At 38.4% G+C, this 12,945-nt stretch overlaps 1 protein-coding gene across 1 annotated transcript in view; it reads right to left on the reverse strand.

The window, feature by feature from the left end:
- The window catches only part of HMCN1 (hemicentin 1), a 209,103-nt gene that overhangs the window by 70,423 nt on the left and 125,735 nt on the right, over positions 1-12,945 (reverse strand). The window contains exons 41-46 of the mRNA XM_076339558.1: positions 9,418-9,593; positions 9,016-9,112; positions 6,815-6,937; positions 4,920-5,081; positions 3,895-4,176; positions 2,469-2,636 (exon numbers count right to left, since the gene is read on the reverse strand). Of these exons, the coding sequence (XP_076195673.1) occupies positions 2,469-2,636; positions 3,895-4,176; positions 4,920-5,081; positions 6,815-6,937; positions 9,016-9,112; positions 9,418-9,593 (1,008 nt within the window). The remainder of the gene's footprint in view (positions 1-2,468; positions 2,637-3,894; positions 4,177-4,919; positions 5,082-6,814; positions 6,938-9,015; positions 9,113-9,417; positions 9,594-12,945) is intronic.

Here is a 12,945-nt window from a genome sequence, read left to right on the forward strand (position 1 = left end):
ATTACCTCACAGTACATCACATCTGAACTGTGCATGTCCTGCCTGCAAATATCCACAGGGTCTCATTATTGGGATATATCCCAGAAATTTATGTTCCTGGTCATGTGCTTTGAAGGAAGAAACTGCTGACCTGCTTGATGGATGTGCCTCCGCTCAAGGAATCCTACCTGCTGGAGGGAGTACTGTGAGACTGAGGAAGGCTCAGTTCTTGCAGACTGATGTCACCCTGATCCCTTCTCCCATTCACATCCTGAACAAAGCCATATAAGAAGTAAAATGAAGCAGATATCTGCCTGCAGGAGACTGTAACTTTCTATGGTATCACATACTTGCACACCAAGGGCTCCAGTGCTGAGGCAGAGTATGATTTTCTACATTTAGCTAAAACTTACGAAAAGCTTTTCTCCTTGCTAAAGCTAGTATGCAACTTAGTGCATGGTCTGCAAGGAAAGCAGATGTGGTATGGTGGAATTTTTTTCTTTTATTTCTAAAGTATGTAAGAAGCATCATTAAAAGGAAACATCAGCATAGTATCTGAATTAACAGATTCAAAGTTGCCAGCAGTGTGTCCACACATTTAAATCATCTACAATGCCAAGTATGTTTTCAATCAACAGAACCAAAATCTTGCTTTGGCGAAGTATTTTATGTCTTAAATTAGTCAGAGGGGGAGTTTTTGTTGTTGTTGTTTTTGGTTTTTTTTACAGCTGTACAAGCACAAATAAAGTTCCAAATGCCATGTTGGTTACAGTTCACTACCACAATGTGTAGTTTTCTAAAGAACTGCACAAAAGCACAGTTGCTGGAAAACAAGCACTGAGTTCTGGCCTGTTTCCCCACTCCCACTGCAGCTAACATTCAGAGACAATAAACATCTTTTTGTCTCTCACCCTTCCTGACTCTGCAATCCGGGTGGTGATATTAGTGTGGGTGTAGAAATCAACAGACAGAACAGAAACAATCAAGCCCAGAAGAAATTATTTTTGTTGATGGCAACTTCATACAAAAAGGAATGCATACCAACTCAGATAGTCAGATTTGTACCAGATAATAATCAGACACCCACTCCTTTTTCCACGCGCCATGCATAAAAATGGGAAAGCAGAAGAAGACAGGACTACCTGTAATGTTAAAAGCTACACAAATGAAAAAAAAAAACACTGAAAAAATCCAGCTTCAAATCCAGTCTTAGCTGAGCTTCTAAACACCTTCCAGTTCCTTTGCCTGTCTGATTGTTTTCTTGTGTTCATGCTGTAGCATGGCTTGGCTTTGCACGGTGGCTATGTCAGAGTATTAGAAACTTCATCAAAACTTATTTTCATGAGATTTCTAGCTGTGAGTGGCAAACCCAAAATCAAAGAAACTTCTCAGTTGTCATCTATACATCTCAGTCATAACCAGATACTTAATTACTTCTACACACTGCACAAAGCTGATCCCCAGACATGTGAAGTCAACGCAAAATGTATTGCCTGCTTGGTACGCATTTTCCATTTGTAATCTGAAGGGCTGCTAACTCAATTTCCTATTGTAAACACAAAGCTTTAACATCACTGCAGCTGCCAGTCAAGTACTCTCACTTCCTTATGGTATTGCAGGAAGATGGTTTACAGGAACAGGTACTGAGCCCCTCCTATTTCAGACACCTCTGTCAATTACTACTGTCATAAAAAGGCATCTGAACTAGTTCTTTGTAGGTTATCCCAGCTTGAAAATCAAGATCCCTGATGAATCGGATCTGTTTCTCTGCTTGCCTACCGCAAGTTTCTCCAGATCCCTTGGACTAGTCTTCTTGCTAATGCAGCATTCTGTGCTGTCTTTGATTGATCACCTAATTCCAGCTTTTATTAGATGACATTCTGAAGATCAGATTCAGTTAGCTCCAAGGCCAGGAAGTATTTACATGCATTAATTTTTGAGGCTTGTGAACAGGCTTCCCTGTTTCACCCATAGAAATGAAAGATGTGTTTTGTTTATTGTCATATTATTCATTCTCTCAAAGATTTTTAGTCTTTAAAGGGTAAAATAACTGTGAAGAGGAAGAGGTAGAGAAAACTAATCAAATGAGAGCGCTAATGCAGTATACGTATTGGCACTGACAAAGCAAGATGTTACCATCTGACATATTTCTGGAAATAAGCATTGGACTAACATACACTAACAGCCAGAATAATGGCTTATTCCATGTCACAGACTAAATAGTTACCATGCCTTTGGCCCATACACATGAAGTTTGGTAACAACTTTAAAAGTTTACATTAGCTATTCACCAGGCACTCCAGCCAATCTGACCCCATTTACTGAAAAGCTTGGCATTGAATAACAGTTTCTCTTCTCTCCTTGCCTTTAACAGATTATTAAACCAAACCAAACCTTCTTTCATGTGAAATACCTGCACTATAGATGCAGAGGGCACTTCGCCCCCTTCCCTCTTTTTATTTTTTTTAAAATAACTACAGCTTTTGTACCTGAGAGGATTCGCACTGAGTTGTTCAAAGTGACAGGCCATCCATTCTTGAGCCATGTTATTGATGGTAAGGGAATTCCTGAAGCTTCACAAACCAGAGAGATGGGATTCTTCTCCACAATGCTGATATTTTCAGGCATCTGCAGGTCACCAGCAATACTTGGGGGAACTACCGAACAAGAGTAAAGAAAAGCCATACTTCAGAACAAATAAAAATTAAAACATTCTGTCATCCAAATAATAAGTCATTGAAGCTAAGATAAGCTTGGCAAGTGCAGAGCTACAAAACTGAGACATTTAATACTATATATCAATGACAATTTCTTACTGTGTAATTGCATGGAAATATTAAAATTAAATTCTATCAGTTCTAATACCTTTATTTTATGGCTTAAGATCCCCAGTGAATAACAGTTTATAGTAGTTCTGTCCATTCTATGCTAATTATAATTTCCAGTATCTAATGAAACACTAGGGAAAATTCTAACACTGACAAAATTACATGCTTTTTCTAATGGAAAGAACAAATCCCTGTTAAAATAACTACAATAAATTTATGTTAGGCTTTTCTTTGCTAGGAATAAGAATATTTCCACTTTGGAAGCAGTTCTACAGTTCACACTTTAGAACATAAAGCGTGGGGTCACAAATTGACCAACATCCTCCAGCACTCTGAGTAGCTTGAGGAAGCTTAAAGTTTCTTTTTACTACCCAGAAGTTTGATAATACAGTACAGCAAACCTTCCAAATAAAAAAATACATAAACAAAACTGGTAAATAATTTAGACCTCTCATTTTCAATAATGAGAATTCCTGTGTTTACTTTCACAAGTAAAACATGAATATTCAGTGTTCAATGAAGCATAAAAAATCACATGTAAAAGAATTACAGTGTCTGTAAGATAACGTGATGTTCCGATCAATTCCATCAAGTCAAATTATGGAGATGAATTATAGTTGGAGGTATCACCTTTAAATTCTTCTGATTGTGCACAATGAGAGAAACTGGTAATTAAGTACTTGAGATACTGGCTATCCTCTGGTAACTGTCCTCTGGTAGCAGCCACTAGCAGGGTGTTCTCGGTTAAACCATGATTTTTATCTCCCACAATAGAGTATTTCCCACCATGACACTCACCCCAATATCGTATACAATTATACCTTATCTTGGTTTTCTCCTCTCAGGAGATGGAGCAACTGAGAATGGATTGATATTAACACGGACAGAGGTAAGATTTTAAAATATTCAGGAGTATGAAATTGGATTTGGATTTTTGTAACACTGCAACTGAAACTGCACCACATGTAAAGCCTGTAATAGATACAGGTGGTGCATTTAGCCACACAACTATTTCTTGAATGTCCTTCGGTGAACTTAAAAGTCTAATTTGTTTCTGTTATGCCTGCCCCATTTTGCACATACTCACCATGAACATTTAAATCGTATCTTCTGTCAGACAGCCCTGCCACATTGGCAGCAACACAGACATAGCGGCCAGTGTCTGACACCTGGGCATTTTTCAGTTGAAGAAAGTGACCATCATGAAGTATCACTATGTCCCTTCCACTGACCAGCGGATGGCCATCCTTCATCCACGTTATTGCTGGTTCTGGAATGCCCTGTACCTTGCACTCCAAGGAAACGTCATTTCCTTGGATGACTACAACTTCTGATGGGTGGCTACCACTGTTTAATATAGTTGGTCGAACTATGAAAGAAAAAGAACAGTTTAGAAGTCAAATGGAAGCTACCTTTCAGGATCTTCATCTGTTTCTGAACAGAACAATCAAGTTTGCCAGAACAGCATTTTCATAAAGACCAGTTATTGTGGGTTAATGCTGGCAAATCAGCTAGGGGCACTCCGCAATTCATAGCATTTTCCACAGAGCTGAGAAAAGTCAAATAACCTCCTCTCTCCCCACCCCATAAAGTAAAATTGTTTCTTAAAATGTAACTTACAGGCAATTTTTAAAATGCAAACAGGAAAAAAAATTAAATTAAAAAAGACTGCCCCAAATGCTTAGAATAGATGCTGTCAATCCCTACAGATTTTTGAAGATTTTCTCTTTCATGGGACTGTTTAAAAATACCTCCTTTTATTCCTGACTGAAGTACAGACTTTGCAGTAAAACTGGCAAATCTAAATTCAATTAGTTGTCATCACTACTACTGTCTGGTGACAAGAAACATTACACTACCTAAAGAGTTTACATCCCTGTAGTCATCTGTGGTCAAATGCACTTTCAACAGATATATGCAGCGTCTTGGTCAAGCTCTGAGTCCAAATTGCCAAAATTTTAATTACTTAACATTCTCCTCGGAGTACCCTTAAATTGTCCTTTACTCTCTGAAAATCTTGCAGCTTAACATCACTGTACTGATAACACTTTCATAATGTAACTCTATTGCAGAACTGGTAAACTATGAACAGAATTTTTCATGGTAGCTTACTGTATACTTGCAAACTGTATTCTTTCTTTGCACTTCCAGCTACATTTGAAGCAATACAAGTGTAAGATGCAGCATCAGACTTTTCAGCAATTGAAATCTGTAGCTGTCTGCCTCCAGATAATATCCGCACCCTTCCTGAAAGGTCAGCCACCAGTGGAGAGCCTGCAAGAGACATTCTTTCAGATAAAAACACAGAAAAATGTAATGAGCTTGCTCACATGGTGTAAAGTCCACTGGCTCATTTAAAAATTACTGACCTGCACAATTGTCCATTTTAGAACTGCTCTATCAGAGTTTTCCTAGACGTCAGAAACTTCATGCAAGCAGATTCTGAGGACTTCCCATATTAATTGCTGACTTCGTGACATATAGCAACCTGAGCTAAAGCACAATAACTCTCACCACACTTACATCCATCCAGAAAGCCTTGGACACTTCCACTGAGCAGCAAATTCAACATTTTCAGTAAAATCTGACTCATTGTCTAGTATATAATCGTCTCACCCAGCACAGCCAGTGCTTAGAAACATATAATTTAGTCTTCACAGCTGGACCATCTATGTATTGTGTGCCACACAGCACATGTGCATAGACTTCTGCCCAGGAAATCCTCAGCAGAAACGTGACAGCAAAATAATATTACATTCTCTGAGCAGAATTTTCAATCTTGGAGACCTCAGATTAGGCAAGTATCTTCATCTTTACAAACCACAGGGAGACTTTTTGACAGAAAGAATACACATGCTACTGATAATTCTTACAAGCTGAATTTTCATTTCCTACTTGTGTGTTTAAAATCCTTTCTATGAACAAGTACACCAAATGCCAAACATGATGAAAAATCTAGCTCTCAAGTAACATTCTAAACTGTACTACTTTCTAACTGCCTTTCTAGACTTTCCAACAGATTCAAGTTTCCTTTCTGCCTTTAAGTGTATATACTTTAGCCTTGCCGTACATTATTAGAACACATCATACAATGCCTTTTTAGCTTCCAAGAGACAGGGTTTAAAAAGAACTTGGTAAACTTAATTTTCTCTGAAAATTTTATGCATTAGAAAAAGTGTTTTGTAATTAAAATCTGCTCTTTCCACAAGCCAAAATTAATTGATAGGCACATACCACACTGAATTCTGCCATCTATGGTATAATCATAGAATCATAGAATCTATGATTCTTACTTTGTCTAATATTCTGTCTCTACAGTGTCCATGCTTAAAAGAAGGTGCTAAAAATACCTGCTTTTGTCTACTGATTCATAAGAAGGCATTTGTCAATGTTGCTTTAACCCCTAAAGCAAAAAGGTGTGCAGACTACTCTTAAATATTAAGATGGAATGAGAGAAAGGTTCAGCAAATCCCAAAAGCAATTACTACAACTGGTTGCATTTTCATCACTTGGCAGTATGCCATGGCTGCAAATTTAGAAATAATCCATATGATACATCTATGTTGTGCAGTGGATCACAGGGCAGAGACCCTCAACTCAGCACCACAGAACTTCACAATGACCCACAGCCCTGCCAGCTGGGATCCACAAATAAGTCTTGATGTTGTCTTGCTTCACCATGGTAAATAAGCATATTGAGAGGGGTTAAGTGCTTCACTAGCATGTATAAACTGTCCATTTTTAAGTCAGCTCAGGAATCTCTGCACTGTGCTTCTCTTGCATGTCTTTAGGAATAATAACACCTAATCCAAGCAGAGGTGAGTTAAAAGAGAAGGGAATAATCTACTATTGTGGTTCATTTTACTCAATAACAGCATTGTTTAGATATCTGCATGTTTGAACTCCTCAGAACACACTATCTAAAAATGTTCACAGGAAAAAAGAGAAACTGGCAGGTCAGAATTATCACATTTGCTTTACAAAACAGACAGTGGATGGTTACTCACCATTCTTTTTCCAGGTAAGACTGGGTGGTGGGATGCCACTGGACTCACATATCAGGCTTATCAAGCTCCCTTCAATTACTGTCAGCTGAGAGATGTCATCTGAGCCATAAATACCTGGTGACACTGAAAAGAAATGCCAAATAATGGCAGCATTTGAAACAAAACTTTATCAGCCAACAGTAAGACCCAAATGACCCTCACACAAATTTGTCCCATTATGCTCTGAAGCAATTACAAGGATTGTATTCTCTTGTTGACAATGCAAACCAGATCCTGGGTAGGGAATAATATACTTGCAAATGACTGCATCTATCCTTCCAGCCTCTGAGGTCTGGTGCATGCATAGGGTCTATTTCTGGCTGACTTTTGGATGGACTTCACAGAACAAAGACATTTCTGTGAATTATGTAAACTGACTCCAACTATAAGAGCCTGCCTCATTCATGGTCTTAGCTCATAAACCTACAGATATCATCATTAGTCGGAAAGTGACTTTCAAAATTCAGCCCAAGTTTTTCCTTTGAATTTTTGCTGCAGCAACACACTGGCTGCCACATCCAACACTAAGGACCCCATCCCATCAATTGCCCTACTGTAGCAGAGTGCCATCTTTGCTCTACATCTCTGTGACTGTAAACCAGTTGCAGACAAAAGGGACAACTGTTTTCACTCTGATTCTCAAAGTCTTAAAGAACTTCGGATCAATCACTAAGGAAGGGATAATTGCCTTCTTGAAAGGGGGGAACCATTTTCATCAGATGAAAATAGTGTAGGTAACACCTGAAAAGAGACCAAAAAAAGCAGAGGAAAATGTACGCTGAAACTGGCAAATAAAATCTCACTAGTGAATAACTTATCCAGCACATTTTTAATGCGCGACAGTAGACAGCTTCTCCTTCTGATACTTAAACTCTTTATTTAGCTGCAACCAGATGTATGGGTTTCAGAATGACTGACTGCAAAGGGCTTTATTGTACTGTACTGGCTTCAAACTTACTTGTCCTGCTTCTAGTCAAAAAGTTTGTGCCATTCTCTACAGAGGTACATCTTACATTTAACACATGGACTGGTTCCTGGAACCAGAGTTAGCTCTCATGATCTCGCCAATCCTCAGAAGGATACATTTCCTGGATTTAAAACTTAAAAATATGGCAAGCAGGACTTTTGGTCCCTGGGTGTAAACAAAGACTATAATTCTAAACAGTTATCCACAGATGACTTTCACAGGCAACTTTTGGTTTCTATTAAGCTTATTCCATCAAAGCTGCTAACTAGCAAAGAATTATCCCTCCTTTCAAAATCCTACTGAAGTGGTGTCACTGCACAAAAGAATAAATCCATATCCCTCCAGCAGCAAAGGTCCTTTGCAACACTGCAGATCTTACCAAGCTAGAGGAGGGAGAGATGAGAGATGAAGATGACAAGCACAGTAAATGGGTATATGCATTAGCATGGGAAAATTGCATGGTCTTGCATGGTACTACGAAATCCACCTCTAATTTAAACACCAGGAATGTTTCTTTTTAATAAATAATGACAGAATTCTGTACTAAAACTTGTAGTTTTATCGTTACAAGCCCAGTTAGATAATTCTAGTCTTGTGATTTCAAACCAAAAAATTAACTTGTAATAGCAAAAAAAGGCACATTTCAATTTGCATATGGGGACAAAATGATGGTACAGAAAAAACACTCAAAATCCATTATTAAAATAAATGTCCTAAGTCACATTCATCATCTAGCCATAGAAGAATTTTACTAAAGCTATTTTTATGATTCAGTGGTGATAACTTTGCAGAGCAAATAAAGCTAGGTAAACCAGCTTTTATGTATTTGAATTTCCATGCTTCAGCATTTAAAAAATTGGAGAGTTGGTAGGTTACTTTAAATGGCATTAAAGCGCACAAATAGGAGCTATGGATACAAAACCAGCTAGTTATAGTTCTAAACTAGTACCGTGCATGCAAACCCAGCCTGACAAAGGCCTATGAAGTAGCTGCTATTAATTTAGAACCAAACCAAAGCAATTTGGAAAATGTCCCACTTTCTTGGGACTGTTAAACTACAGCAAATATAACAACATCTCCCTGCGTGAACCTCAGCAATTAAGTGTTTATGAACTACAGAGGATTTTAGTGTCTCACATAATAATTTCACTCTCAGCTCTGTTCCCATTCCTGGAATAAGTTTAATAAATCTTACCCCAAATATTCACGTTATAGTTCTTTTCAGTTTTCCCAGCAACATTTGTTGCTTCACAAGTGTAACGGCCAGTGTCCTGTACTTGAGCTCCTTCAATCTAGGAAGAAAATGAAAGCCTGGATTTCTTCTTCTTATGTTGTTATACATGAAATTTCAGGGAGAGGTTGTTCAGGTTTCAATTTTTATTTTTACATCTGTCTCTCTAAATATTAATAATACAGTACTACTCCTGCAAAATCTGTACACAAACATCTAGATGTCTATGACTTCCCTCACTCCTCACCCACCACTCTCTATTGCACCAGAGGGTCTATCCAAACTCTAACGGGTATATCTAGTGCCTTCATGGTGGGTATACTCCCCAGAAAGCAATCGCCACCAGAGCCTGACCACCCAGTTTACCTTCAGTACACTGCCATCTTCAGAGATGCTAAGACCTGGCTTCTTCAGCAAGGGTCGTCCATCTTTGAGCCACGTCAGCACGGGTGGGGGAATAGCATTGCTCTGGCAGCGCAGCTCCACTGCTTGGCTGATGAGCACAGAGATGTTTTGTTCCTCTCCCATGATATTTGGTGGAACTACAGCAATAAATCAAAACAAAGGACCTTTGGGCATTGCAGACTTCCCAGAGTAAACATACTGTGGAGTTAACAGTCTTCATTTAACAAAAGTAAAATGGCAGTTACTACCTTTCTGACGCACAACTTAAGTCTCCTTTATATCACAAAAAACACCAGAATAATTTTTGTTACTTACAGAATATCCTCTACACAAGAGGATATGCTAGTGAGATATCAGCTACGGAGAAACCATGTAGATAAGCCAAGACTAGCAAAAAAATACTTGAAAGATAGCTAGAAAGGAAAATCACCAGTATATAAAGAATGGGGAAGTACATTCCTGCTAAAAAGGAAAAGAGCTGATGAGTGAGAAGGCTCACAAGATAATAATCAGACCCAGAAGCTGAAAGTGTCTTAAACTGTTCCAGACAGTGCCAAGATGGATTCTTGGCTTTAAGAACTCTGAGTTTAAGAAGAATTTTGTCTACAGATAGCCAAATACAGAAGACAGAGTAAGAACTTACATGGCTGCAGCCAAGTGAATGGGTTAATGACTTAATCATCAAGTCATAATCTACAATTACTTTATTGTCTGTTTCGTGTGGTATCTGCTAGCTAACTATTGCAATTGTTGGTATTGAGCACTATATTTAGATCTGTACTACAGTTTCAGTGATAACCTCATTATTACACTATTATTTCCAAATTGTAGCGTAGAAAAATCAGCTTTTGGAATTAAAGTTTTCTGTGTAGAAGAAAAAAAAAATGCTTCTGGACATTTAAATTGAAGCCCATTAGCTGTTCTTGAACAGTGTCAAGATTCAAGAAAATGCATTTTTTCCCCCATTTTAAAAATTATTTGTGTTTCCACAGCCAGAAGAACAAAGCAACTGAGAAGGCAACTGAGAATTAAACCTTGGAACACAGCAAGTGAGCAATTTTTCATGGGGAAAGTGTTCATGGCTGGAGTCAAAAAGAACATGGAGGAACTATTAGACTGACAAGAGCTTAAATGAAAAGATTAAAGACCAAAAACTGCTATCTATGGCTTTGTATCAGTATTCTTGGCTGAACTGATTGTCCTTTGGTAACGGCATGCTGTATCATTGGTCAGAGGAAATCTCCTGAGACGCCCCACACAGCTTTGAGTTATTGACAGAATATTGCCACATTAAGAGTTTCAAAGTATTTCGGTGTCAGACACATGCTGACTTGGAAAAGAGCAAGAGTACGTGTAGGCCATCATGGCCTGCATTGCTGCTGCTTACCACCAGCTCTCTACTGGAGGTTCCCTTTCCCAGATCAGAGCCAGTGAGACAGAATTTGGGAGTGCTTCTCATGCATGCCACAGCAAGTCAGTTGCCTTCATTTGCATCGCTAACACAGGTAACTACAGCAAACTGCAGAGAGCAGAAGCGCTTTTACTGGGCTGCTCAAGCATGATCCAGAAGAGAATTCCTGTTCGTGTCCTTAATGGCATATATGTTCTTAAACCCTTAAAACACCCAACCCATAGGGATTCCCTTTCCTTTTTTGTCATTTAAAAACATAAAGCATGTTCATTGTAAACTCTTGACATTAATGCAACATTAGATCTGCAATTAAAATATTTACAAAATCAAAACTTTCCTAGCAAGAATTACTTTGTCTGGTTACACATATCCAGTGGGATTTTTATGCTTCTTGTATACTAAGATTGTTCAGTTTGCTCAAAAAAAGTTGACCAGGGCCAAATATAAAGAACCTTTATTGTCACATTTCCTTCGCTTTTTAGGTTTGCAATCCGTTAGTTCAGAAATTGCATGTCTGATTGCACAAAATATTGGGGTAAGAAAAAGGGAAGCAGTGGGACTGTCTGTGAGAAATACTGTGTGCTTCACTCTGAACAAAAAGATACTGAATTAATTAGCACACATGAGATTATAAAATGTCCCAAAGTGGTACTCAGTAAACCAGCAATACAGTTCTCAAGATGTCCTGAAAAATAACATTAACAATAAAGCTTTGTTTTTCTTGCACAGGAAGTACTAAGCAGAGCAGCTGATTTCACAGTTTGGAAATAATTTAGGGAAAAGTCTGGTCTCTGTGGATAAGAAATATAGTAACTGAAAAAAAATCTGTTTATCTTACTTTCTTGTAGAATTCACAAAGGCCCAGATTCTTTACGAGTATTGTGGAACTGAAAATTGGAAGCTGATCCATTACTGCAGATGGCAAATTTATTTCCAAATACTTTTCCACCAATTACTTTTCCTCTCAGCTAAATGAACTGAAATGTGTTCAAAAGGAAACTGAGTTTATGAAACAGAGAGACACAGTCACTAAAGCATTTGTTCCTGAAGGAACAGCGTTTAAAATTAATCTAATTATGCTCATGGTAACTATATGTTACCCAGACTGTTCCAACTCCAAGACTGGCTCAGCGCACCACACATTTCTAACCATCTCAGCTCCAGGTGCACTCCAAATTTGTGACTTCTTAATTAGATTACCCTTATGAGGCAAGTCCTGAGAGTAATATTACTTTTTGGTGACAGCCTCACTCAAGATAGCCCTGCAGCTGAGCTCAAGCCTGGCCAGCTTCTAATACAATAGTAATTTTAAACATACACAACTTCTAACTCTTTTAATCTCATCTAGCTAAAATGGACAGAGGTTCCAGAAAATAAGAGAAATAATAAATATATCCATGCCACTTGTTTGATTACGTATACATACGCACCTGTCCTCAAACTCCAAAAGGGACCTTGATATTCCTTGCTCTAGACATAAAATGTTCCAGCCCACGTTAACCTTGAGCTTGCTTGCCATGCCAGAGTCCTAACTTTCTGAACTGCCCCTCGCAGATACAAAAGTAGCCATGACTCAAGTCATGAGTATCCTAACCACAGTGCATTTACAAGGAAGTAAATTCTGAGAGCCAAACTCAAAAAAACAACCAACCAACCAACCAACAAAATAACCTGGCCAGTCGTCCTTATTCACCTTAGAAAACATCCAAACTTCTAACTTCTCTTGCAAGATTTTCCAGACTCCTGCTTATGGTTGCCATAAAGCTAGAGACTGGCAGACCCAAAATAGTTCTCTCTCCACTGACCTACTGAAAGCAGAAGCAAAACCACAAAGGTTCTTCAATTCCAAAACCCTCTCTCCACATCTGGTACCATTAGATTTCTAAAACAAATGGCAGATCATTGTTCATCCTCATTTCACTGGTGTACAAAACCACTGAGCTGTCCAGGGAAACTTAAAATTTGCTACAAACTCCCTGGCATTCCTCCTGGCAGTATGTCATGCTCTTTGATATCGGTATATCACCAATGTTCACTAAGAAAGCAACATGAAAAGGCATCTTACACAAGTCACAAGA

The sequence above is a fragment of the Aptenodytes patagonicus genome, chromosome 5, assembly GCF_965638725.1.
Source record: "Aptenodytes patagonicus chromosome 5, bAptPat1.pri.cur, whole genome shotgun sequence".
Taxonomy (NCBI): Eukaryota; Metazoa; Chordata; class Aves; order Sphenisciformes; family Spheniscidae; genus Aptenodytes; species Aptenodytes patagonicus.